Raw genomic sequence first — 27,643 nt, forward strand, 5'->3', positions numbered from 1 at the left:
CCAGTGCCTGTGTGAGATATCCATAGTGAGGGGAAGTTGTTAACTCGTGCAGCAAAACCCGAGACACTAACCCTGCTGGGACCGATGGTGGGTTGAGGAGCGGCGACCTGGAGGCCCGGCTCACCCAGGGTGTCTGGTTGGGAACCGGATAAGGCACAAACGGACGCATCCTGTCTTTAACATTACCGGGAGACGACAGAGGGGTTCCAGACCCGAATGGAAGGGTCCATTGAAGATCGTATCGTCGCCAGATGACTACAGGATTCCTTGTAATGTTGAAACAAGGTTACAGATAGTTATGTTATGGCTTTTCCCATGACGTCAGAAGAAAAATTCCCGGGATTTTACAAGAAAAACGACTCACTAGTCTGAACCGTTACTAAGAGATCACAGAGGGGCTTGTTATACCACTAGAAGGAACTTTGTTTCTGACGTGATGTTATCAAAATAACGAGTGACCCTTGTGCTCAGGATGAAAAGCATCATCATCAGCTTTTAACTAAAATCCAGAATAGACCTAAAAGCGTTTTTCCTCTTACCCTCATTTCCTAACTTGGCTAGCACCTGCACAGGCGAGAAACCCACTTTATCCAAAGCTCCTTCTTAATCACCTCGCTTTTGAAATGTAAGAGGCCCATTAACCGTAACTTGTGTGAAATCTTAAAAAGCTCTGTACACTTAGCCTGGTCTTATCCTCGACAGAAAACGTAGCTTCAACTGGAACACACGTTCGTTACAAGTGGTGAGGTTATTACTCACACAGGGAGGACAGGCTGAGCTTAAGAAGTCAGAGGCCTTCGAGGCACACATTCTTTCAAACAAAGCAAGTGCACTTGTGCGCCAGACCATGTAAGGATGACACAAGGATTGTGAAAAGTGACGTGTCTTTCTCGTAACAACCTCAGTCACTTCGTATTCCACTCCTGCCCATCCCTGGGCTCAGCATGCATGGACACACTGCCTGCAGTACAGGTTACGCACTACCTCACTCTTCTGACGACGGGTTGCACGACATGAAGAACCATCACAAACAACCTTGCTCTCAGAGCAGAACAGGTGTGGCCACATCTCTCCCCTCCTCCAGCAGGTACAAGGACACCTTCCGTACATTAACCCATTAGACACACTAGTCGCTAATCACCTGTAGAAGAGATGTTGTCTACATAAAAAACTTACACTTTCTGGATAGGTGTGTCGAGCGAGATGGAACACCATAAGGGAAGGAGATAGAGTGTTTTTGGAGGACATGAGTGACGTGTTATGGCCTGAAATCGGGTGATGGATGATTTGAATGCGAAATAGCTAATGTGGTAATTGAGGGGGTATATCTGTGGGGTATGGGTTATTCAGTAAGATGGTGAATGGAAATGGTGAACGGCTTTAAAGGATGGAGTGAAGAAAAGAAAAAGGTTTTGATTGCTTGGGACTTTAACATGCAGAAGGATGCGAGGCGTGCGCGGGTTACACAGACTTGGAGCTCTGTGGTGTACAGGGGCCGACGTAGACTGAACCAGTGCATATGAAACAGTCAGGGGAATCCACGGGAATGTCTCTGGGGCCTCTTTGTGGCATATAAGGGGCCTTGGTTTCGTTGCATTATGCATGACAGCTGGAGAGTTGATTTGAGCGAATGAGACGATCTCGTCGTCTGTTCCTCTCTCTACCTCGCTGACGCTGGAAACGGCAAAATAAAGTGTGGGGAAGGTATATATATATATATATATATATATATATATATATATATATATATATATATATATATATATATATATATATACTCACACACACGCGCGCGCGAGCGAGCACGTCGTGCCAGAATGGTTGGCTCCTGCAGATAGATGCTGGCTGATACAGTTGATAGATTTAATACCGTATCCTGTAAGATTTTCGCGCCATGGAACTTCAACACGTCCAGCCAGGCGGGCGAGTGTGTGTGTGTGTGGTTTTGTGTATGTGTGTGTGTGTGTGTGTGTGTGTCTGGGGAGGGGGGGGGAGGGGGGGCTGAGCTGAGGACGTTAGGAAGCATCGCTGTGTCTGGTGAAGCACACCACCAGAATAATCCCTCGCAGGTAGGCCGGCCTTTTCAAAGTGTTAGAGAGAGGCGCTAAATCCTCTTAGATCTACGCCTTCGTTGTTATTATGGACAGAGAATCGTTGCATGGCTCCCTGTGGTGTAGAAGGCGAGGTGAGGATGGCTGGAGACACAATCATTCGAAAACGGGTGAGTATGATCCGGTTATTCCATCACAGAGAGCGAGAGAGGGGAAAAAAAAAAAAAAGATGGATTCCCTCGTGAACCGATGGGTTAGCGTTCACAAGTAGTAGAAAAGTCACAGAGTTATTCTATTACCTTAGTGTTGGCCAGGGCCTGTGGTAGGTGAGCGTTTGGTCTAGAAGGGGTGTGTGGAAGAAGTGCCTGATAATAACTGATAAGATAGGAAGACGTGAGAACGATGCTTCATCCTTTATGTTGAGGTTGTTTTTATTACGTACACCCAATTCATACACAGGCGCAGTGTTGGCGGTAAACGACATGAATATATGTAGAAATACCACTCCTTTCACACCACTTTACGGGCAAGTTTTGCTCTCAGGAAACCTTATAAAAGATATGATAATGTAAGGTTAGAATACTGGTGTGATGAAGGCTAAGGTAATAGCACAGAAAAACTTAAAAAAGTTACACTTTGTTCAAAGTTTATAAACATTATAAAGTAACTGAAGTTGTGTACGTCATCTTCCACATAACAAGTGAATGTCTAGAGGCGTCTCAGCTCCGTAGAGTAGCCGTGGTCGTGGAGCCATCGTACAATAACACCATAGTTCTTGTCCATCCAGGCGATGTTGTTGGTGATTGTGCCAATGGCTCTCTCAATGGCCGGCACAACTGGCAACAGCTGTACGGCATTTTCATCCCGGAAGACTTCCAGCTGAGGAGAAATAGTGAAGGGTTACACACACACACGCACAGACAGACAGACAGACACACACACACACACACATATGGCTAGCTTTAATGAGATGGCCATGATTGGAGTATTCAATTGCCCATGCCGTCTTAGTTAACATGAAAAAGAATACTGCAGTGTATACCTTCGTTGTTCCATTGAGACTCTGACCCGTTTGCTGCCATCGACATGTTATAGAATTTATAGTTTTGATGATTTAAGTCTCGTTTCTACGTTTTTTTTTTTTCTTGTTTTTTCCGGTTGTATTAAAGTTCCAGATTTTTTAAAACGTAATTAAGACTTTTCACATAATAGAAATGACAGAGCGTACATCCATCATAAGAAAACGGAGATACCGAAAACTGTTTGCTACAGTGAGAGGAAAAATATCTTCCATAAAGACGCCAATGACATGTTTCATCCCTGTCAGCTGACGATGTATATGAACGATAATGAAAAGCTTAGGAAATAGAATTGTTACCAATAGAAAACTCATTACTGGATATACTTGAAGTAATTAAGTTTTTATAAGTTCATTTCTGTTCTATATTGTATACAAGACAAATGCACTTAGCTCACGTTATGTTTCTCCTCCTCAGTAGTGAAACGGTAGGCCACACTTTCCAGCAGAATGCCTAGAGCGAAGGGACTTCCCAGGCTGTTAGTAGGAGAGGTAAACTAAGGTTAATTTATCATGTAGTATAGGTTGAAGGAGAGACAGGTTACTGTTGTACTCAAGGCACATAGAGGAAGAGACAGTGGTTAAGACATTTAAGACTGTCACAGAGAGGAGAAGAGATAGTGGTTAAGACATTTAAGACTGTCACAGAGAGGAGAAGAGACAGTGGTTAAGACATTTAAGACTGTCACAGAGAGGAGAAGAGACAGTGGTTAAGACATTTAAGACTGTCACAGAGAGGAGAAGAGACAGTAGTTAAGACATTTACGACTGTCACAGAGAGGAGAAGAGACAGTGGTTAAGACATTACGAAACCGAACAGAATAACATCACAAACACGGAGTGAAACTTTCTTCACTGAGTCTAAAGGTACTTAAAGTCATTTTGAGTTATTGGGTGTCATTGTGACTCTTATGTGAGCTGAAGCTTCATCGTGACTCTTAGTGAGCTGAAGCTGAAGATTTTTACTCATCAGATAGCGACAGCGTCCGCTCTGCTCACTCTACCCTCACCTCTCAAGAGACACACCTTCTCCAGCCACTAGCCACCCCTTCCGTGTTTGTATGTCAGGGGCTCCTCCCCCGGAATTATAAAAGCTCACACTAGGTTAGGCTAGTAAGGTTAGATTAGTTTAGAGTACAAACATAACCTATCTTGAACCATCCTGACTTAGCTTAGAAGAAAGCTGTGGGGCGAATCTTCGAAGAATTCTCTTTCGTTTCCTCGGGAGTTAGACAAGATATGGAATGCTGAGATTGTAACGCTGGGAACGGTAAGAGGATGGCGGTAATGTATAGGTGACTGGGACGATCGGTTGCTGCAGTATGGCAAGCTGTACTGGTGTTATGGGGACATATTTTGATCAAGAGGCAAGAGATTTACGTACAGTGACACAGACCACACGTATCTCGACGTCGAATGCTACATTTGTGGTGATAACATTTATGTATAGTTAGGAAATTATATTCATAATAGAAAATAATGTCTTTTGTCTGTCGTTTTGATATATTGATTAGTGTATTGATTTGGGAAAGTGTATTCTTGTTCCTATTGCTATAGTGGACTTTTATTGAGCTTCATACCAAGAGATACAATGATATCATACTCACTACTCAGAAATATTCTCCCAGTAATCCCTGATATAGTTCCAGGCCACGTCTCGGCCGATGTCGTTCATGAGTACCGACACGAACACCAAGAAAACGTCCTGGAACTTCAAGCCGCTGCCATCAGTGAAGGTCTTGGCGAGGTACCTGCCATGTAGATACAAGATGAGGCACCTGTGATAACGATACATGGCAAAGTACTTGTGATAACGATATATGGTATCTGTGATGACGATATGTCATGGTATCTGTGATGACGATATGTCATGGTATCTGTGATGACGATATGTCATGGTATCTGTGATGACGATATGTCATGGTATCTGTGATAACGATACGTTTCAAGGTTCCTGTGATGACGATACGTCAAGGGTCCTGTGATGAAGGTCTGTACACTGAAGAACAAAAGTCTGTTCCTTGGAACTGTTGAAAACATCTCGTAAAAGGCAAGCATTCCGGCGCGCTTAATGAGAGCTTGGTATATCTGAGCAGTGCATCCCACCCACACACTTCACTGAATTTCTTGAATAAGTGGTATGAAAAAACGTTTTTTGAGATTTCTTATTTTTTCTAGAGTCACCTACAGATTTTGAATTGGTTTAAGCATGTTTTTTTGTTCTTGCTAATATGACAAAAGTTAGCGCATCTATATGCCATCGGCCAGAGCATTACTCGAACCTTCTTCCGAACTAACAACACATTTGAGGCTTCATTGCATCCAAGCTCGAGAAGTTTCATTGTAGTTAAGCTTGACAACTGCGAAGATAGAGTTGAGGCAATCCTTTTTTTATGTTTTGTTAGATGTAGATAATCATCGGACAAAACCTGGAACAGACTTTCATCGTTCACTGCGCATGACAAGGGACTTACGATGAAGATTTCATAGTCAAGTGAGTGTATTTGATTTATTAATGTTGGTGGCTTTACTCACGGACCGAAGACTATATCGAACCCAAACCTTTACGGAAATTTGAAAAGGATGAAAGAAACGAAGATATAGGAAAATGAGACGAAAAGTATTTTCAGAGTTTGGAAGGCTGCGGAAAAACTGGCCTCTAGAACGAGATAGTTTACGTTGTTAGAAAAGACATAAGGAGGGAGGAGAGCTTGGTCGAAAGTCTGGCCGTATGTGGAAGGTAATGGATATCATAACGGCCCAGCTATTGTCACTTAGCAATGATACCACACGGGAGCAACGCTAAGGCACGTCCTCTCGCGATTGTGATCAGACGGCAACTGATTATCAAGATCTTTGTGTATCAACAGTATGTTGTTTCTTCGACTTGCCTTCATTATTCTGTGGAGAATAGAGAAACTAACCGAGATAAGATCTGGGGCTCCTTCGTACATCCAAGGGCTGTGAGCAGCCCAGCCTTCCTTGTGTGATTCGAGTCCAGGAAGCGATTCCAGGCGAAGTCCCACTCCTTCTGGCCTCCAGCAGCGATAGCGGTGCAGTAGACTGTGTCCTCCAGGTTGGGGTCGATGCTGAAGAGATGCTTAAGACCAGTTAGGAGCTGTGCCCAGTGGGATTATCGTCTATGATTTTTCTTGATTGATAACTAAATCAAAACTCACTCTCTCTCTCTCTCTCTCTCTCTCTCTCTCTCTCTCTCTCTCTCTCTCTCTCTCTCTCTCTCTCTCTCTCTCTCTCTCTCTCATCTCTCTGCTGAAAAAGGACAGTCGACTTCGAACACTTTATACAAAGAGGAATATACGTTAGTATGCGTGGTGTGAGTATGGTAGATGGCAAAGCTGGCATTATTTGGTAAAAAAAAAAAAAAGAAACTCCAGGATGTAAACGTAGCGAGACAGGCAGCTGGTGGGACGATCGATCATTGCTTGATGGAGGCGAGAATGAAGGTTTGTAGAGGAAATGATATGGGTGGAAAAACGATGGTGAAAGTTAGTGAGCTTGGAAAGAGGTTTGTGTGCAGAATGCCTGTGTTGTTCGCATTCACATTGTGATGAATTGTTTTTCAAGAGTTTTTCTTTCTGTTTCTAATTTTCTTCCTCTACTTTCCGTGCGATCTTATGCCATTTCATGGTCATGACTTACGTCCCTTGACTTAGATACCTTGTGAGCCCTTCGTTTATATATGATTGTCATCATTCTTTTTTTTTTATCAATCCAACCTGGCTACTCCCTTTCACAGCTCCATTTCATTCCTCTAGGAACATAAATTCTCTCAAGAGAATGTAATGTATTGTTGAAATTACTTCAAATCTTTTCATCTGTGTCCTCATGTAGTAGTTTCAACCAGATTACTTTCCCTGAGTCATGCCATGATTTATCGAGGTCAGCTAAACCAAAATTGAATAACGTCATGCCGTTCTCTTTGAAATCGAACTGGCAGTTTGCAGGGAATGTGTCAATATGTGATCGCTGTATCCTAGCTTCTCGTCAACCACACGGTTACTAATGTCAGTGTTTGTGGGCTTTGCTATATCTAACCTATTGCCGCCTCTCGTTCAGTGTCCAACCATTTGGTTTAGAAAGCAGTCTTCTAAGAAATCAACTAACCTGTTGTGTCATGGTCACTTGTCATATGGGACCAGCTAATGATGATACAGTTAGAATATCACATTTATTGCATATTTGTCATTTCCTAAGGATACGATTTCATCATATAAAACTCTACTGTTTCCTTCACAGACTTTGCTGGGATCTATTTACTAACCCTAGAATAATTTTGGACGTTTCATTCATGAGTTCAGTATTCAGTGAATCATGCGATGGAATGACGAAGTTAAGTTTCTAGAGGAAGAGAAAAAAGATGTATGGACGTTACTTGCAGGGACGGAGTGTAAGTGATTAGGAGATATACAAAAGAAAGTGATAGTAGACCAAGAGGAAAGTGCAGAAAAAGACAACAAATGATAGTTAGGGTGAACGAGTATCAGCAAACTTCAGGGTGAATCTGAAAATGTCTTTGAAGGTTAACAGTGTGAGCAAAACAAGAGAACAAATTAGAGCATCGGAGAAGGGGACAAATGGGGCAGTGGTAACGGGCAGAGATGAGGCGAAGAGATGGATTGAGTGCTTTAAAGGTGAATTGAATGTGTGTGATGATTGGGTGATAGGTGTCGGCGTTTGGGTCGGGGACATATGCGAAGTCATGGCAAGTAGTTTGTTAAAAAGAGATGAGTTGATGAAAGCCTTGCGTTGTATAAAGTGCGGCAAGGAGGGCGGAGTGGATGGGATTGCAGATGAATTTCTCAAGAAAAGAAGTGACTATGCAAACTGGCTATTTAGGATTTTGAATGTATGTATGGCTTATGGTGAGATGCCTGAGTATTGGGAGAATGCCTTTATTGTGCTTTTGTGTAAAGGCAAGGGGAACAAAAGTTAATGTCCGCATTACAGAGGTATAAAGTTTATTGAGTTTACCTGGTAAGTTGAAAGGGAGAGTGGTGATTCAGAGGGTGGTGGCAAACACAGAGCTTCAGCTTAGGGAGAGGAAAAATGGACTGATCGAAGATTTTTATATCAGGTGTTTCTTTTGTGAGTCTTTGTGAGATACTTAGGAGTCGACATTGTCACTAACTTGTCGCCAGAGAACAGTTATGGAAACCAGCTGTCCACTTGCAAATGACATAATAGCATTGTCGTTTGTGGTAAAGGAGTTCTGTGCAGAAAGCTGTTCACATCACACAGGAGGCCAAAACTAGAATATGTTGCTTAAGTCTGGTCACTGTACCTTAAGAGGCACAGGAGAAGGTTCAAAGGAGAGCAACAAATACAGCACCATGATTAAGAGAGTTGAGTTACGGGGAAACGCTTGAGGCTTTAGATTTTCTTGCCCTTGAAGAGAGAGGAGTATCAGAACCTTTAAGATTTTAAAAGAGATCGACAATATGGACAGTGCAGAGTTCTTTGAGAGATTTAGAGACAACTACGTGAGACCATGATATTAATTCAAGCAAGAAACTTGTTAAAAAAAAAAAAAAAAGATATGAGGAAGTACTTTTTTAGAATGGGATTGGTGGATGAATGGGAAAAATGACTTGAAGCACACACACACACACACACACACACACACACACACACACACACACACACACATATGAAAGGTACCTGTCATGGGCTCCATTTTGCATCCATTGTTGGTAAAGGGTGACAGAGTTGTTGACACAGTCCTGGTTCCCGAGCTCACACGCCCAGAACACCGCCTGGCGACGCCAGTGCTGCTCGAGGTAGGGGTCACACATGTCACCTTCGAAGCCCATGCGTTCGTACACAGGTGTGATAAGATCATGGAGGTAACTCTGCGTCCAGGAGTAGAGTGATGATTGCTTGCAAGAAATGTTTACTTCTGTATGTACACACTCACACACACACACACACACACACACACACACACACACACACACACACACACACCTAACTTTAGTTGGTGTGTGTGTGTCTGTTTGTGTGTGTGTGTGTGTGTGTGTGTGTGTGTGTGTGTGTGTGTGTGTGTGTCTGTCTGTCTGTCTGGTGTCCGTCTGTCTGTCTGTCTCTGTCTGTCTGTCTGTCTCTGTCTGTCTGTCTGTCTGTCTGTCTGTCTGTTTGTGTGTGTGTGTGTGTTCTAGCGTCATGACCATGACAACTAAAAATTTAAAACTTTGCATACTGAATTAATTCTGTTAACAGAGTAATAAAGAAGACTGAGAATAGGAAAAATGTATATATATCAATTTTGGCCTGACTAGTGATTACTATATCACCCAACAGTATTAACGGGATATTTCACGCGCGTATGGGATACGTCGCTTTGATATCAAGATCATTTGATCTAGACCAACCCTGTCAGTATTTCCAGCGCGCGTGTTCACGTCTCTCATAAACACAACAGTTTTCCACCTGGAAGACGAGATGCTAACCTTGAAAGCCTGGAAGCCATGTGAGTAGGTGCTTAGTCTCTTAAAGTAAGGCAGACCGGCCAGCATTGATTCCCATGGCAAATACTCCGTCTCGTGACTGAGATAAGAGATGACGCTCAGTGTCGTATTGTACGATAAGTAACCTGAAAGGGAGGAGGAATAACAAATCAAAAATGACATGTAAAGAATATATGACTGAAGTTGCTGCTTACTGATGTCAAATGTTGTGGATGATACAAAGATGGGAAGTGAATCTATAGATTGAACTTGAACGTTGCCAGTTTCAAACTTATAGACAAATTGATGGCCTGGGTGGCTCATGAATTTTGATGGCAATAAGTGCAAAGTGGTACATACCGATAGCAACAACGAAAAGGTAAACTACAGTACAAATTCTATGGAACTGTTAAAGATAAATGGGCACAGTAATCTCTGGTGACCTGATCTCAAGTATGCTGTGCATAGAAGCAGGAAAAAAGGCTGAACAAGATTGATTCCTGGATTCCTGGGTAAGGAGTCTCTCGTACTGGCGTCAAGAGAAATCATCCATACCCTGTTCAGTTTATCGGTTCGTTCTGATCACTGAATACTGTGCTCAGTTTTGGTTACATCAGTTGAAAGAAGAAGACACCAACGACTTGAATCTGTTCTAACTTCAAAAAGAGATCAAGAGGTGATCTAAGAGAGATATCTAGAATTATCAAAAGCTTTGATAATCTTGATCTAACAAGTTACTTAAGACTTGATTCGTCTGATTTCATTCGTAGCGATGGATACAAACTCGTGGGCAACATTTTGCATAGAATGAGGCGAAGTCATTTTTCTTCAACAGGATTGTTAACATATGGAATGATTTACCTATTAGGGTGGCTGAAATCAAGTCGATAGATACGTTTAAAAATAGATTTCATGAATATTTCTCTTCAAGTCCACGATTAACATTATTTGCGTCTCCTTAATCACATTGAGAGTTTAAATCTTTTCTCTTTGAATTATCTGTATGCATTTCTACTTTTACCACGCTAATATGTGAGTTTCTGATATTTTCCACTATCACAAACAGCCTTGAAGGGGCCCAGTAGTCTGTTGCTATTCGAATTCTTTTGTATTCCTTTGTGTCAGTAAAGTCAACCACAAAATGGGAACATTAATCTTATTACAATAAATGTTTTTTTTGCAAACGAATAATTCAACTACAGGGTTTCATAACAATTAGGGTAATCGCTATGTATTAATCTCAATAACGCTGTTAGGTTTCACATCTTGCACATGAAACTATATCCTTCAGAGTCTCGTAAATTTCAGTTCTGGCTTTTAGGTTTATGTTTTACAAGGCTAGAGTCAGCTAATAGTAAGATCCATGCAATATCATTTGAATTTATTACTGAATACGTTCTGTAAAGCAGCACTTTACTATGCTTGACTATTTGACACGTATTTACCGAGTGCGGTGACCTAGGAAGTCCCACAGCTAACCATATGTCTCTGGTGATGCACGCGAGAGCAACAGAATATGCACATGGGCTCTGGGTCGCCTCAGCCCACGAGCTCTCTCGCTGTGGTTGAATAATGCCCTGGATTCCTAATGGACTCGGATTACTTAACTTGTCCGTCACCACAGCACTGGCAGAACCTACCTGCATCTGCTAGATCCATGGCATCGTTGATGATCTGGGCGCGGTTGATGACATGGATTGCCTCATGGTTGCTCTTCAGCTGCTGAACGATCAGGTCCCAGTTGTCGAGGTCGTAGTTCACTCTGTAAAAGCCTGTTTCCTGTAGGTTGAAGATGACCCACTGGTCCTTACTCGGCAGAGACGAGATGGTGATTTCGGCTTCGGAATCATTCATCCACACCACGGCTTGGGTGTTCTCAAAATCAGGAGCCTCCTGACTCGTGTACGTTACTGGCACCCACCACTTGTAGTCATGGGTATCTGTCGAGTTCTCGTTCTTGATCATCAAGAATCTTTCCTATATGAACAAAAAGGAAAAAAGGTATTCGAGACTCGTACACTAAATGAATGCATGATTCGACTTCATTATATATATATATATATATATATATATATATATATATATATATATATATATATATATATATATATATATATATATATAAGAGCGAAGCTGCAGCATCATGAGTACCTGACTGAGAAGAGCTGAGGTGCCTTCTGCGTCCCTCTCCACCTTGATGACTGGGTAGCCCACCTGCAGCGTCCAGGTGTCCATGATCATCCTTACGGTGACATCCTCGGGCAGCGTGGCATCCTCGTGAGCAGCTTCAGTAAGGAACTGCCACAGGTCATCTGGCCCAGCGTTGTCAAACGCCCTGATAACGATAGCCATATGAGTTAATTTTGTGGCATAGCGTTACATTGAGGTGATCTTGTGACATAGCGTTACATTGAGCTAATCTTGTGACATAGCGTTACATTGAGGTAATCTTGTGATATAGCGTTACACTGAGGTAATCTTGTGACATAGCGTTGCATAGATAGACCACACAGACCCTCACATGGTCCAAGGGAGATGATCTAGCCTTTAAACTGCTGGAAACAGATGGACAATCCCCTTAAAAGCAGTAGAGGAAAAACAGAGCAAAGCAACGGCTCCCTCACCACTCTCCCTTCCACTGACAACACGCCGTAATACTTCGCAACTCTTTAATGTCTGAGAAAACTTTGATGGGATAGTCAGCTCAGTCTCGCAACTTAGCACATCTATATTACTCATGACGTGGAAGGATTATTTGTTAAAACAAGTTACATGGATTAATCACTGTTGTATTCGTGACGGTAGCACGGCCAGGGAGAGATCACTTGTGGAAAAGATAGCATTTTATACCGCTATGTTATAATGATTATTTGAGAGCATTATACAGTACTGGAGAGTGACAAGTGATGATCAGGCATGCTTTGAAGCATATTGATTATGTTGCTATGAACAACATATTCTGGGAGCTTAATCCATACGTCGATAATGGCGATGGTGGACAAATATTTCATGCAGTCCAGACTAAATCGGTAGCCTCTTAAATTTTAATCCACATCTCGTTGGCAGCACTAGTGCAAAAGTAAAGTTTTACCTATCGACATTGTTGAATCCTATAAGTATTTCGAATCATTCTGTTAACTTGCCCCGAAGCCTCCTTTTGGTTAGAGAGAATTAATCTGAATCTCGAGGTCTGTCCTCAAATGGTTTGTTGCGAAAGAAGGGAATCAGCTTTAGTTACTAAATAATTTGAGTATATCCTCGATGAGATGGAGGGCCCAGAACTGCACATCGCATATTGAAGGTAAGGTCTGACAAGACTTTAGGATAATGGCAGCACTGTATCCTTTCCTTTGGATGTAAAGTCCTGTTAATCAATCCTAAAATCTCATATACTTCCTTGGCTGCTTCGTTACAGTGCTGGGAGAGTTTAAAGTTGTTAGAGACAGCGACCCCTAGATGCCTAGCACGAAGGGTGTCCTTTATCTTGCGGCCCATCACTCCATAATCATAGCTTGTTTCTTTTTTGCTGAGGTTTCCTCCTTGCAGCAGCTGATATGCATTAATGTTAAATGGCATTTGCCATTTTCTACACCATTCACCTATTTTATCTAAATTCTCTTATGATCTTAAAGGAATCTGTTCCAAATGCATGTTATCATCACACTAATGCACACAAACATTGCGTCAGATGGTACACACACACACACACACACACACACACACACACACACACACACACACACACACACACACACACACACACACACACACACACACACACACACACTTCCACTGTCACAAACAGCCTCGAAGGGACCTAGTGATTTGTTTGAATTCCTTTTCATATCTTCGTATTTAAAGCAGCCACGGCCAGCATAATTATCCAAGAAATTTGCACAACCCTTTACTTCTTACCTAACGGACACTTGCTTTTAACGCTCATAACATGAAATGAAGCCATCATAAAAAAAAAAGTAAGGACAGTGAGGGGATCCTCAGGCAGTAAGAAAACGAGACAAAGCAAAAAAAAAAAGCATCATTGAAAAATTAATTGAATCATTAAGAAGGATTGAATAAGAAGAGAGAACCGTGGAAAAGCATCAGTGATTGTATAGTACTTGTGCATATGAGACACCAAAATAAGATCTAACGTATATGTAAAGTAAGAGAAAAAAAGTGACAATCGATGTTGATGGAGTTATGGAAGAGAAAATTTCCTATCGATAACCGTTTTATCATCCCTTATATACATACACTGGCACAGTGGTCGGTCTACTACTGTTTACCTCGTAAAAGGCAAGTTACTCACAGGGTCCTGAGGAAGTTGGTGAGACCCCTCCTGAAGGTGGCCTCCGTCAGGAAGTGGCTCATCATCCGGATGATAGACGCACCTGGGCAACACCACATCGGTTAGTCATGGCTGACGTGATTATGATAGATGAATCATTCTAAACAGTTAATCTTTGAAATTCTTGTCGCATTTTGGATAACATATGATGGAACTATATATATATATATATATAGACAACTCTACGTGTCCTTTTGACATTACCTCAGCTAATAAATACGTAAGCCCAAAGCTAAGAGCTCCTATGATCTCCCTGATTAGTAATAGTATATTATCTTGAATGGAATTGTTGAAAAATTCCATAAGACTAAATCCAGAGAATCCGCTCAGCTTATGACTACCAGCTGTGTGAGGATTATATTAAACCAACTACGAGTGAATGTAGTGGTGATCTAAAGTGTTGACTTACCTTAATCATATTAAACCTACTGCGAGGGTATGTATTGGTAACCTAAAGTGTTGACTTGCCTTTAGAATACGAAAGTTGATCAAAATTTCTCTTGATTTCGTCAGGATCTTGCACCGGGTTGCTCATGGGTTGTGAGACCTCTAGACTGTCGTCGGTAAGGGCTTTGTGAAGTGACTTTAATATGAAATGGTGCATCATCTGCCAGCTGGGTTCAACCTGAAACAAACACAGACAAATTAACAACCTCGTTATTTTCCCACGTACAAATGATAAGCAGGTAATCTTAAACAGATATGCCATTAGCGACTGGAATTAGTTCCCTTAAAAAAGATAATCATGAAATCATGAAATCTTATGACCAGAAGATATAGTTTCTTATGGTATATAAAAAGAAATTTTTCTTTTCCAGGAAGAGTCTTGTATTGACTACCATAGAAATGTAGGAATCCTCGACATAAAACAGATGATCACCACATACCAGCATATCAAAACCTTAACCATATCACAAGCATTATACTGTTCATGCAAACATGATTACAAATAGAAATGTATAAGCAGAGAAACACGCTTATGATCACAAACACACACACACACACACCGGATATGTGATTATCTACATGTATCGTACGGGGGAGGGGGGGGTTTACTCTCGTGGGGCCCCATCTCTTGAACATTTTCTACTGTTATTACAAGTTTTGAACTTTCTGTATGCTGTCTGCATTCGCCACATCCTCGAACAGTTGGTTCCATTCATTACCATTCATATACTATTAACAGTTCTGTACATTATCTTTTATGTTTTTTTAATTTCACGCTACGTCCTGTGGTTGTTATGTCCATACGTCTCTCAAAGAACTGTGCTCAGCCTACACCATCAAGCTGATTTGGAAACGTAGAGGTTGTGATAAGGTCACCCCTCACTCTTCTCTCCTCCAGAGTGGGTAGATATAAGGCCTCTAGCCTCTCTTTATAACTCTGCTCTCATACTTCTGGTCCATCTCTCTGGCTCTCTTCTCGACCTTATTAATTACGTCCCTCTTTAGGTGCGGCTGACCAATCCTAAGAAGCTTACTCTCCTTTTGGCCTTATTTAGGATGTGTCCAGCTTGCTGGACATTTCCTCACTCATTGACTTCAAGGCTACACTAGCATTGGCCAGCGGACAATCTGTGTCCTTTACTGTTCTCCTGTTGAGGAACTCTGGGGACAGGTTAGGGACGATGTCGACTCCCGAGTCTTTCTCACACGCTGATTCCTGCAGCTTATTTCCTGCTGGATGATATTCATATCGACGCCTTCTTTCATGTGACCCATCCTCATTACATTTTCTCGGGTTCAGTTTCAAAGGAAGACAAAGGAATCTCATCAGCAACAGATAATTGGGTCCTTTCGAGGCTGTTTGTGGTGGTGGTGGAAGAGATCAGAAATTCACAGATTAGTGTGTAAAAGTTAGAGGGTTTCCAGATAATCCAGAGAGAATAACCTGCATATTGTCATTGTGACTTATAGAGACTCAAATAAAGTAAGCGAAATGCATAACGAGTTTGTTCTTAAACGCATCTTTAGTTCTATTTTCATTCAGTCTAATTGACAAAGTGTTCTATATATTAACGATTCTGCTGAAGAAAAATTACTTCGAGGTAAAATGTTTGCCCACGATTATGTATCCAATATCGCAAGTAACATGAGACGCATCAAGTCTGAAGTAACTTGATAGATCAGAATATGGAAGTCTTAAGTAACTTGATAGAGATCAGAATATGGAAGGCTTTGATATTTTTTTTTTAATATTTGTATTAAATCACCTCTTGACCTTCTCTTTTCTAAGCGAAATAGATTCTCCACGTTGTTTCATTTGCTCTCGTAGGATTTGTTTCTCAGCCCGGAAATCATTTACCTTTTTTTTTTCAGTTCAGTAGAATTCATACCGTAGCTTTGCCTTTTCGTATCTGCTACTGATGTGTATAACTTTGCTTTTATTGACATTAGAATTCAATCGTCACCTGTGAGCCCAGTCCATCAGTTTGTCTGTCTGTTTTAGGCTGCAGACGTTCAAATAGATTTATTTCCAGCTGTGAGTCATCAGCGAATTTTGATATCTTGCAATGCAGCCCATCATTAGTATCATTAATATGAAGTGTATGAGAAAGAGAGAATGTGGCAGTTAAGAGAGTAACTAAGAGCATGGTATATTGAGTGTAGAATCACAAAAGAAGCATGGGAAGTGGGTGAGGAATTGGAGGTATTTAAGGCAAGCAGTGCTGGCATGTGCAAGAGATGCATGTGGCATGCGAAAGATCGGAGATGGGCATATTAGAAAGGATAGTGAGTGGTGGGATGAAGAAGTAAAGTTGTTCGTGAAAGAGAAAAGAGAGGCGTTTGGACGGTACTTACAGGGAAGAAGTGTAAATGATTGGGAGATGTATGAGATCGCGGTAGGAGGGAAGTCAAGAGGAAGGTGCAGGGGTTGACAAAAGAGGACAAATGAGAGCGAGTATCAGTAAACTTTAGCGAGTATAAAATGTTTGTGAAGGATGTTGATAATGTGTGAAAAGCAAGAGAACAAATGGGAACATCGGTGAAGGGGGCAGAAGTGGAAATGATAACAGGTAATGACGAAGAGAGGAGATGGAGTGAGTATTTTGAAGGACTGTTGAATGTGATAGGGTGGCAAATGTAGGGTGTTTTGGTCGGGGTTTGGTGTGATAAGTGACTGAAACATGGAGATTGGTTTGAAGAGAAAAGACGTGGTGAAAGCCTTTAGTAAGATGAATTATGGCAAGGCGGCTAGAGTAGATACTATTGCACTGGAATTTCTTAAGAGAGGGTGATTGTGTGATTGGTTACCAAGGATTTTCATTTTATATATGAATCATGGTGGGGTGCCTGAGGATTAGCAGAATACTATTGTAGTGCTATTGCATAAAGGTAAGGGGGATAGATAAAGGTGAGTGTTCAAACTACAGAAGTGTAAGTTTGTTGAGTGCATCTGGTAAATTGTATGAGAGAGAAGTGACAAAAGGGTGAAGATATGTACAGAGCATCAGACTGGGGAGGAGAAGTGAGATTTCAGAAGTGGTGGAGGATGTGTGGATCTGATGTGTGTCTTAAAGCTTTAATATGAGTGAGAATTACTTAGATACGTCTGCAAAAGCTCATGTTACCTGACAACAGGATAACAGCTTCCAGATGATTTATCCCATATGATTATTCACTATAACTTACGTGATCGACGGCAACGTTTGCCATGTAGGTGGCGAATCCCTCACTGAGCCATATATCACTCCACCACCTCGATGTGACCAGGTTGCCGAACCACTGGTGGGCCAGGTCGTGAGACACCACTTCAGCCACCTGCCGCTCGCTGTGGTGCAGCGACCAGCCGGACTCTGTCAGCATCAACGCCTCCCTGTAACAATCACGTGCTCTAGTATGGTAATTCATAATGTTGCAGGTGAGAGTATAAGTGAGGTGGCGCATAGGGTATTCACTGTTATGAGTGAAAATAGTGAACAGCTTGTAGAGTTGTGTGCTGAGAAAGGGCTAGTGAATGAAAATACCTGGTTAACAAAGAGGGACATGCACAAGTATACGTGAGTAGGAGAGATAGTCAGTGGGCATTATTAGAATACATATTAATTGATAGGCGTGTAAAAGAGAGACTTTTGGGTGTAAATATACTGAGAAGGGCTGCTGGTGGAATGTTTGATCACTGTCTAATGGAGGCGGGGGTGAACATTTGTAAAGGTTTTTGAAAAACAGGAAGCAATATCGGGAAGAAGAGAGTGGTAGGAGTAAGTGAGCTTGGAAAAGATACTTATGTGAAGAAATGCCAGGAAATGTTGAATCTAGAATGCCAAAAGGTGAGAGTAAATGAAGCGAGGAAAGTGGTTAAAGAACAGGAGGTATTTAGGAAAGCAGTGATGGCGTGTGCAAGAGATGCACATGGCATGCGAAAGGTGGGTGTTGGGCAAATTAGAAAGGATGGCGAATGGTGAAATGAAGAGATAAAGTTGCGAGTCAAAAAGAAAAGAGAGGCATTTGGGCATTACTTACAGGAAAGGAGTGCAAATGACTGGGAGATGTATAAGAGAAAGCTCATGAGGTCAAGATGAAGGTGCAGAGGTTGAAAAAGAGGACAAATGAGAGTTGCAGAGCGAGTATCAGTAAACTTTAGGGAGAATAAGAAATATTTTGATAGAAGGTATTTGATGTGAGAAAAACAAGAAAAGAAATGGGACGTTGATGAAGGAGGCAAAAGAGGAAGTGATAACAGGTAGTGACGAAAGTGAGGAGATGGATTATTTTGAGTGATTGTCAAAGTAACACCAGTCTCTGTGAAACCACATTCAAGTGCCATGTTGTGAATCAGAACACAACTGTAGAGTATCATGGCTTGAATCATAAATCATTAGTCATTCAGCTCCTCGAGTTCCTCTGAGGAGGGATGCAAGCTATTGATTCCACTTGCACTGCACCGTTGGATATCCATGTTGAGACGCTGGAACAGAAACCCGGCTGCTATCTCATCCGTAGCTGCCTGGATCAGCTGGGATCCGAGGTCACTGAGGACCGCACTTTGCTCTTTTCTGCTGTCCCCTGAAGCACCTTCTTGATTCTCCAAGGTTCTGTCGAGAAAGTTGTCTGCCAAAGTAGATGTGCAAGTGTAGTCCCATACCACCAGCTGCCTTCCCCTCTCCCGGACAAATGATGTTACGTTGTCCGGGGCCGTTCTTCCTGGTTCCGTCGATACGGAACAGTTTGTGTTCTCTCTCTGAGGCAATTGGTTGGAGTGAGGCTTCCGGAGATGGTATCATTGGCTTTAACTTCGCCTGGCGTGCCGATCCACCGAATTCTTGCGTCTCAATGTATGTCGACCTCACTGGTCAGCCACTTTTCTGTCTCCCTTACACTGCCTTGGATAGATCCGGCATGAGGGGAGCTTCATCTGGAGAGGCTGTGGATTGCTCCAGCATGGCTAAGGCCCGCCTTTCCACATTAGCTTTAACTCAGCTGCTCTGAGGTTCTGGAGAAGTGGGTCTTGATAAGTTATTCGCCGAGTTGTATCACGTCCCGGTTTCCCTAATGAAAGTTGGATTACCTTCACTTGTGGAGCTCCGCAGAGCTCATGGCAGCTTTTTTTTTTTGGACAATAGTTCACTCGAGACTGCGCTGGAAGACTGGAACACTGGAATAGCAATGTGGGAAGCAGTGAGGATCCAGACGCCACCTAGTGTGACCGGGAGGGCTGGTAGGGAGACCGTCTAAACAAAGATTCAGGATATTCTGTATACATGCATGAGTGCAAATAGATGGCACTCCAGCTTAGTAATTTTCTTTCCTTTCCTTTGTGAAAAGGTACATGACGTACGATTAGAGCGTATTTTTTTTTTCCTTTTCAGTCATATTGCAAAATCGTGATATATCTACATAACGAATATCGAAGGTGGACATTAGTCTTCCAGTATCTGATAATTGTGCCACGAGGATGAATAAGAACAGTTTGCCACCGATGGCAACATCGTACTCGGCACAAGACCTGTAGACAGGATCATGCCTGCTTCTCGTCGTGTCCTGGAATACAGTAAAGCAGTTCCTAAGATCTTAACTCATAAATGACACGAAATTAAGAACTGGATGATATCTGACCTGTAGGCGATGACGCCCCAGTTTTCCAGGGCAGCAGCGGGGAAGCTAGGAAGAGCAACTATGTCCAACTTCGGGAGAGGGAACGGAACGTCGAAGTAGCTCTCGTAGAAGGTGAGAATCTCTTGGCCTATGGATAGAGCATACCCTGCCTGCTGAATGGCAGACTTACGAGCCCACACTGCAAGATGTAAATGTTTAAATCAAAAGAGGATTTATATGGAAGCTTCATCATGGTGTTTACATGTAGCCAGAGGCGAAGAAAGAATACACGTGCTTGTGTTCTTGTCCTCCTCTGTCACTCTGAGTTACCGTTTAGCAAGGGTCCGTGAGGGGCCAAAACTGTACTGGAATGATAATCAAATAAACAAGTCTCCAAGAAGTGTCGCTTGTGTGTGTCTAATGAATTACAGTCTCTGTGATGAATGATTTTTATAGGAGAAAGTTATTGAAATAAAACGGTACTTATAATGAAGTAAAGAGAATGATATGAATGGTTCATGATGACAAGAAAATGCTTAGAGTCTTCTGTGTTTACCTCTGAGGGGAATATGATCGCTGGCGTTGGAGTCTCTATGCACGAAGTCTGCAACCACGAAAGCCAGCAGGTAGGTGGACATTGGCACACTGGTATTGAAATGGTCCCACATCCACCCCTCCTGGTCCTCGCTGAAGCAAAAGAAAGGATTTTTGCCGCTGGAATTCTTACTGAGTGATCATTTCTGGCATATTCTTTTCTTTTTTCATAGATAGCACAATGATATTACAATGACAGTCGTGGAAGACGTGGTTCAAAAAGACTCCTTACACTGGAAAAGATTCGATCATCGGCATATTTGAGATCGATGACATTGAAGATTCCCTAGCGAGGAAGACCTCAAACTCTGCTTTCATCTCAGGCTCGTCGAAGCAAGGGAAGGCCCTCCTGGCGTACGTTGCCTGGAACGCTGTTGCTGCGATCCCCCTTCAGGTGGTAAAAGATGATTTGCAAGTATAACTTTCACAGATATGTCTTAAAATGAAGTGAAAAAGATATATATCTATATATGACAGGCTGTTGACGGCAGCCACCCAGGGTGCTACTACCGTCCTGACTGAGGAGCGTTAACGTGGCGCCCAGAACCATTTTACACTATTTTCGGATTGCTGGTCGTTGGCAACTCAAGGGTGGGCCGTTTTGATAACTGTTTCTTTCCCTAAACCTCAAAGCTTTGGAATTCTCTTCCGCCTCATGTCTTTTCCATTAACTATGACCTGGTATATATATTTTTAAAGACAGGCTATTTTTCACTTCTCCCAAAATTCTCTTATTTTCCCTTTCATTAGCCTCTCTCTATTTCAATTAAGGCCCGGCCTTGATATGCACTTTTGTCCACGACTGGAGCCTCCAACGTAATATATAAGTAGATAGATAGATAGATAGATAGAGATAGATAACGATATCTTCTTTCACCAGTTGTTAAGTTTACCTCTCCTTGCCGTCTTCATCCATGTATGAAGACCTAAAGAAACCGGTCTTGTAACTCTGGAGAATTCCTGTGAACTGCATAGAGAGGACGTACGTCTCGCCTGGCACCAACTCATCCTCCAGGAGGGCGATGTAGAACTGCCGCTTTGGATCGTAAACGTTTTCCATAATCCTAATCCCAGGCCCATCCAGGTCACTAGACGGGACCAGCTGTAAGATCGTGGCAATCAGCAAGACTCCTCCTCTGTAGCTAAAGAACCGGTGTTCAGGGATTTATATGTGAGCTTTTAAACCCTACTTTGTTCGTGTAATCTATGTAAAAGATGAACCTCAAGTGTAGGAATACCAATAAAGCATAGATTTTCATATATATATATATATATATATATATATATATATATATATATATATATATATATATATATATATATATATGCAGACAAATCAGATGAGCATGTTTATGAGACTAACATACCTACTTTAAGGCAAATATTTCTGGGAATAGACGGAGAACAACGGGTTTCGTCTGAGACAGACAGCAGATGCAGATAGATTGTCGTATTACATATGCTTAAAACAGTCATACTCGTATTTTTAGGTTCCTCAAGCCGGAAGTTTTCTCGTAGGTGTCTTATTCTTTTGAAGAATGCCATTGAACCTAACCCATGTTAGCTTACTGTGATCAGAATCAAATTGAGCCGAACGTATAAAACACAGTTTGTTTCCTCTGTGTCTGGTGTAAGTGCTGTTAGCTCATAACCTTGACGGATGTGTCAACAAGCGATAGTTGTCTTGTACGTCGTCTTGAAAGATATGGCCACCGTAACGAGGAACTGGGTCAGATGACACAACAAAGCCACATGCTGATGTTGCTGGTTATCTTTTTACAGTTATTGAAAATGTCTGCAAAATGAGAGGATAGTGAAGATGTGTGGGTTATATGTAGGTTCTTGTGACAAACACGACCGCCAGTCAGCCATACGTACTTAGTGTGAATACGTTCCTGAGTCTCGAGTCTCCTCTGTCCTTACCAACGAGAGGAGGACTCGAGCAGTAGCAATACTGGCCCCTCCCAAGACCTCCCCCTTCAAATAAAAACTGACGTGAATTGGAACGATGTGGTATACCGGGGTCGACGTGCTGTCACTGCATTGAACAAGGGCATGTTAAGCGTCCGAGGTAAACCACGGAAAGTTTTATGGGGCCTTGATGTGGAAATGGAGCTGTGGTTTCGGCGCATTATACGTGACAGCTAGAGACTGAGTGTAAAAGAATATGGCCTTTGTTGTTTTTTCCTAGCGCTACCTCGCGCGCGTGCGGGGGGAGGGGGTTGTCATTTCATGTGTGGCGGGGTGGCGACGGGAATGAATAAAGGCAGCAAGTATACGTGTATGTAAATACATGTGTTTGTGGGTGGGTTGGGCCATTCTTTCGTCTGTTTCCTTGCGCTGCCTCGCTAACGCGGGAGACAGCGACAAAGTATGATTATATATATATATATATATATATATATATATATATATATATATATATATATATATATATATATGTGTGTGTGTGTGTGTGTGTGTGTGTGTGTGTGTGTGTGTGTGCTGATAACCACAAGGAAAAATGAAACATAGTAAGTCTGAGTGCACTTTCGTTTCATCACATCGTCATGGGGAGATACATTCTCATTCTCATATCTCCCCTGACGATGTGATTACACGAAAATGCACTCGGACTTCTCGTGTTCCATTTTTCCTCATAGTTATCAGCAAAAACTAGATCACGTGCATCACGGTAACCTATTGCAGTATATTGAGAGAGAGGATTGGAACTGAAGCGTGAGAGAGAGAGAGAGAGAGAGAGAGAGAGAGAGAGAGCATCTCTGGCCTTGTCTTTCTTGTTATCAAAGGCTGTTGAACGTTAACTCGTCAAATTGATATCCAATTATGTTTTACAATTCAAACTGGTGCTTCAGGAGAGAGACACAAACAGACAGAGTGACAGACAGACAGATATAGGGGCGACACTAGAAAGCTACTGCGGTGAAGTGTATTGCTCACTGACCCTGATAGTCTCGTTCTTCGTGACTATATCGTCAATGTGGAGGGTGACCCTTGAAGTGGCCTCGAGCACTTCCATCTCCACCTCCACGTAGCCCAAAACGCTGAAGTTGCCGTGGATGAGAGGCTGAAGTTTGACCAGGTAGTGAAGTGGCTTCAGGGACCTGGGCAGCCTTACGTCTGTGTCTTCCTCCTTGGATGTCAGAAGGGCAAAGATCCTTTCAGATATGTTGTTGTTGTTGTTGTTGTTGGGGTCCTGGGGAACAGAAGCGTTTGTGTTGGCGTCCTGCGGAAGAGAACTGAAATTACTGGTCCAGAACAGAAAGAATAGGAAATTTTTTTCTCTCTCTCTCTCTCTCTCTCTCTCTCTCTCTCTCTCTCTCTCTCTCTCTCTCTCTCTCTCTCTCTCTCTCTCTCATCTCATCTCAGTAACACGTCTGAAGATGATACTGACCGTGGTAGCACTGAAGATAGCACTGACCGTAGTGACGATGTTACTGATCGAGGTAACGCCTCTGAAGACCTCCGAAGATGGTACTGACCGTGGTAACCCCTCCGAAAATGGTACTGACCGTGGTAACGCCTCTGAATATGGTACTGACCGTGGTAACTCCTCCGAAGATAGTACTGACCGTGGTAACAACTCCGAAGATGGTACTGACCGTGGTAACTTCTCTGAATATGGTACTGACCGTGGTAACGCCTCTGGAGACGGCAATTATTACTTTGGTAACACCTCTAAAGGTACTGACGGTGGTAGCGCCTCTAAAGGAGGCACTATCAGTAGGTAAAGCCACATATGAGGTACATACCATAGACCCTTGGCTGGAGTCATTGGTGTGTTTGGGTGTAGCCACCACGGTGGAGGCCAGGAGATCGTCCCCAGCAGCACTGCTGCACCCAGCTTCACGTAGCAGCTATTCATGATGCTGGGGGCCAGGGAGGCGACAGACTGGCTGCCGTCCATGGCCAGATGACTCCCACACTCTATCCCGTCACGACCTACGGAAAACAGGTAGTCATTGATTTAAGGAAATGAAATGTATAATGTCCATCATTATGCTTCTAATGTATATCTTTATATTCCTGTAAGTGCATACATTACTTCAGTTTAATTCAGTATATATATATATATATATATATATATATATATATATATATATTTTTTTTTTTTTTTTTTTTTTTTTTTTTATACTTTGTCGCTGTCTCCCGCGTTTGCGAGGTAGCGCGAGGAAACAGACGAAAGAAATGGCCCAACCCCCATACACACGTACATACACACGTCCACACACGCAAATATACATACCTACACAGCTTTCCATGGTTTACCCCAGACGCTTCACATGCCTTGATTCAATCCACTGACAGCACGTCAACCCCTGTATACCACATCGCTCCAATTCACTCTATTCCTTGCCCTCCTTTCACCCTCCTGCATGTTCAGGCCCCGATCACACAAAATCTTTTTCACTCCATCTTTCCACCTCCAATTTGGTCTCCCTCTTCTCCTCGTTCCCTCCACCTCCGACACATATATCCTCTTGGTCAATCTTTCCTCACTCATTCTCTCCATGTGCCCAAACCATTTCAAAACACCCTCTTCTGCTCTCTCAACCACGCTCTTTTTATTTCCACACATCTCTCTTACCCTTACGTTACTTACTCGATCAAACCACCTCACACCACACATTGTCCTCAAACATCTCATTTCCAGCACATCCATCCTCCTGCGCACAACTCTATCCATAGCCCACGCCTCGCAACCATACAACATTGTTGGAACCACTATTCCTTCAAACATACCCATTTTTGCTTTCCGAGATAATGTTCTCGACTTCCACACATTTTTCAAGGCTCCCAAAATTTTCGCCCCCTCCCCCACCCTATGATCCACTTCCGCTTCCATGGTTCCATCCGCTGACAGATCCATATATATATATATATATATATATATATATATATATATAGCCTTTATTTCGCCTTTTCTCGCTTTAGTAAGGTAGCGCCAGGATTAGACGAAGAAAAGGCCCCATTCGCTCACTTCCAAACTCTCTTATCAACGACAGCTTACCCAGCAAGATCATAATCCAATCCCCACGCACATACCTCTCTACAATTACGGCGTCTCATCTTATGCCTCATTATCATCCCAAGTTTTTTTTTCTTTTTCTTCCGTGTATCGCTGGCATATCTTATCTGCTTTATCATTTCCTGTGACCTATCACAGCAACACAGTATTTTATCACAGTAATATATCACTTACCACAGTACATATTTCTTCCCCTCCATTACAGTAACGTCACCACTTACCTCCACAGTAACGTCACATCCTATTGCTGTCTAGCACAGCCTTGCCCCATCCACTGCAGTGGTGCGCCACCAAATATTATCCCTAGTCTGTTTACGACTTGGATGTGCTGCCCATTCATCATGGTGGCTGGCGTCCCAAGTAATGCATCAACGCCTCATCATCCAGATTGATGTATTTTGAGATTAAGGAGACGCAGAAGCATACATTGTGGTATTGTGATGATTGTTTTCGTGAGGAAGTATGACATGACAGAGATTATGTTGCTTTAAAATCTTCAGATTGTCGTAATTTCCCCAGAACGCTACATATTAAATCTGTGCATTATTATAGTTTTCTAACAGATATCCAAGGATATTGTGAGCATTTTCCTTTGCAACAGAAATTCCTTAACAAAAATATTGATTATCAATATATCAATGAGGAAGATTGTCAAATGATTCATCGAAGACAAAGTATGAACGGATTATTTCATGTTGGCAGACGTATTATGCGAGTGTTGACTAAATGCCCACCTTGCAGTCAATAGTGAATAAAATCAACAGTGTACAGCAGTATGAACTGCCCCACACGGCACCAAGAGTATCACCACACTTAACTATGCCCCGATCTTGTTATCTCTCCTTGTCCACCCACATCACCTGACTGACCAGCGCCACCTGCCCCCTCTGTGTTCCTGCTGTGATGGTAACCTTACTAGCGACTGAGTTTGTACTGAAGAATGGAGTAGTATACACAAGATTATTTTAGCATGATTCAGTGAAGCTAAGTTATATGAAGATGAGGGTGTAGTGAAGACAACACCGTAATGGATCGAACTTAGAGCGTAATAGATATGTAAGTTAGTGAAGATAAGGATGTCTTAAAGATATACAATAGTAAAGAAAACGAGTGTGTAAACGAAGATGGCCGTTGACCTGACCCCGAAAACGATCCAAGCTAAGTACAAAGTCAACCACACGCCGACCAAAGACAGTATTAATTGTGTCTGTGTTTGTTTAGTCGATAGGCTGTTCTCCCGTTAAGCTTATTAACTGCCAGGGTCTCTAACACCGTCAAGATGAAGTTGTATGTATAAACCAGAAATTCTTCAACACATTCTTCAGACGACATACACTCTCATGTTGTATAAGACCCATGTGTCTGTGGACAATATTACATTCATAATTCCCGTGACTGTAGAGCGAGCATAAGTGTGTAATGAACATACGGGTGTTGTGAAGACGAGGATGTTGCAGAGATTAGGGTGTAATGAAGTTGTGGAAGTAATAAAGATGTAGTTTATTTTGACCTGATCCCTAGAATTAATCTAATTAGATTTAAGGCCGACCGGAGACTGGCTGAAGAAACTCATTGTGTAAGTAAATGAAATTGTTTATCGTTGGACTTACCTTGAGGAGAGAGAGGGAGTTACTGCGTTGGCACGGAGTGTGTTGTTGCCTGACACATTGTATCTAATCACTGCAGACCAGTAAAGGTTGACTGTAGATATGGTTCAAGATGTACTTCAGGGCTGCAATCAGGGCATTTATTTCGAATGATCATACCATATCTATGCTTTCAGGTACACGCGACCTTGAATCTTTCAACCTGAAGTAATAGTATTTCATACGCTAATGCATCCTCTTCCTGCGAATATTCTTTTAAACCATCACAAGATACATGAAGTAAGGTACCTAAATTTCTCACAGGAGTAGTAGTGTACTTACAACAGCGGTCGATCATCTATAAACTGAAAATGTATCGCATGTGTGGGGGTATGAACTTTCAGTTCTTCGAAATACATACAGTGATGATTGACTAAGACATTCAGTTGCCCGTGCC

The 27,643-nt window shown here is 42.3% G+C and overlaps 2 protein-coding genes across 2 annotated transcripts in view; one reads left to right on the top strand and one right to left on the bottom strand.

Moving 5' to 3' along the window:
• The window catches only part of LOC139749839 (methionine adenosyltransferase 2 subunit beta-like), a 119,597-nt gene that overhangs the window by 60,650 nt on the left and 31,304 nt on the right, over positions 1–27,643 (top strand). The gene's annotated exons all lie outside the window — the stretch shown is intronic.
• On the bottom strand, positions 2,458–27,362 carry LOC139749838 (aminopeptidase N-like). Its single transcript, XM_071664147.1, has 18 exons — positions 27,211–27,362; positions 24,324–24,513; positions 23,516–23,797; positions 21,465–21,673; positions 20,804–20,959; positions 20,534–20,664; positions 19,999–20,176; positions 17,575–17,758; positions 14,410–14,566; positions 13,903–13,984; positions 11,745–11,928; positions 11,234–11,570; positions 9,597–9,739; positions 8,809–8,999; positions 6,054–6,218; positions 4,737–4,880; positions 3,528–3,606; positions 2,458–2,930 (listed from the first exon to the last, which is right to left on the bottom strand). The coding sequence occupies exons 2-18, from the start codon at positions 24,324–24,326 to the stop codon at positions 2,760–2,762; spliced, it is 2,796 nt and encodes a 931-aa protein (XP_071520248.1). The 5' UTR covers positions 24,327–24,513; positions 27,211–27,362; the 3' UTR covers positions 2,458–2,759.

This window comes from Panulirus ornatus, chromosome 8 (genome assembly GCF_036320965.1).
Source record: "Panulirus ornatus isolate Po-2019 chromosome 8, ASM3632096v1, whole genome shotgun sequence".
Lineage (NCBI taxonomy): Eukaryota > Metazoa > Arthropoda > Malacostraca > Decapoda > Palinuridae > Panulirus > Panulirus ornatus.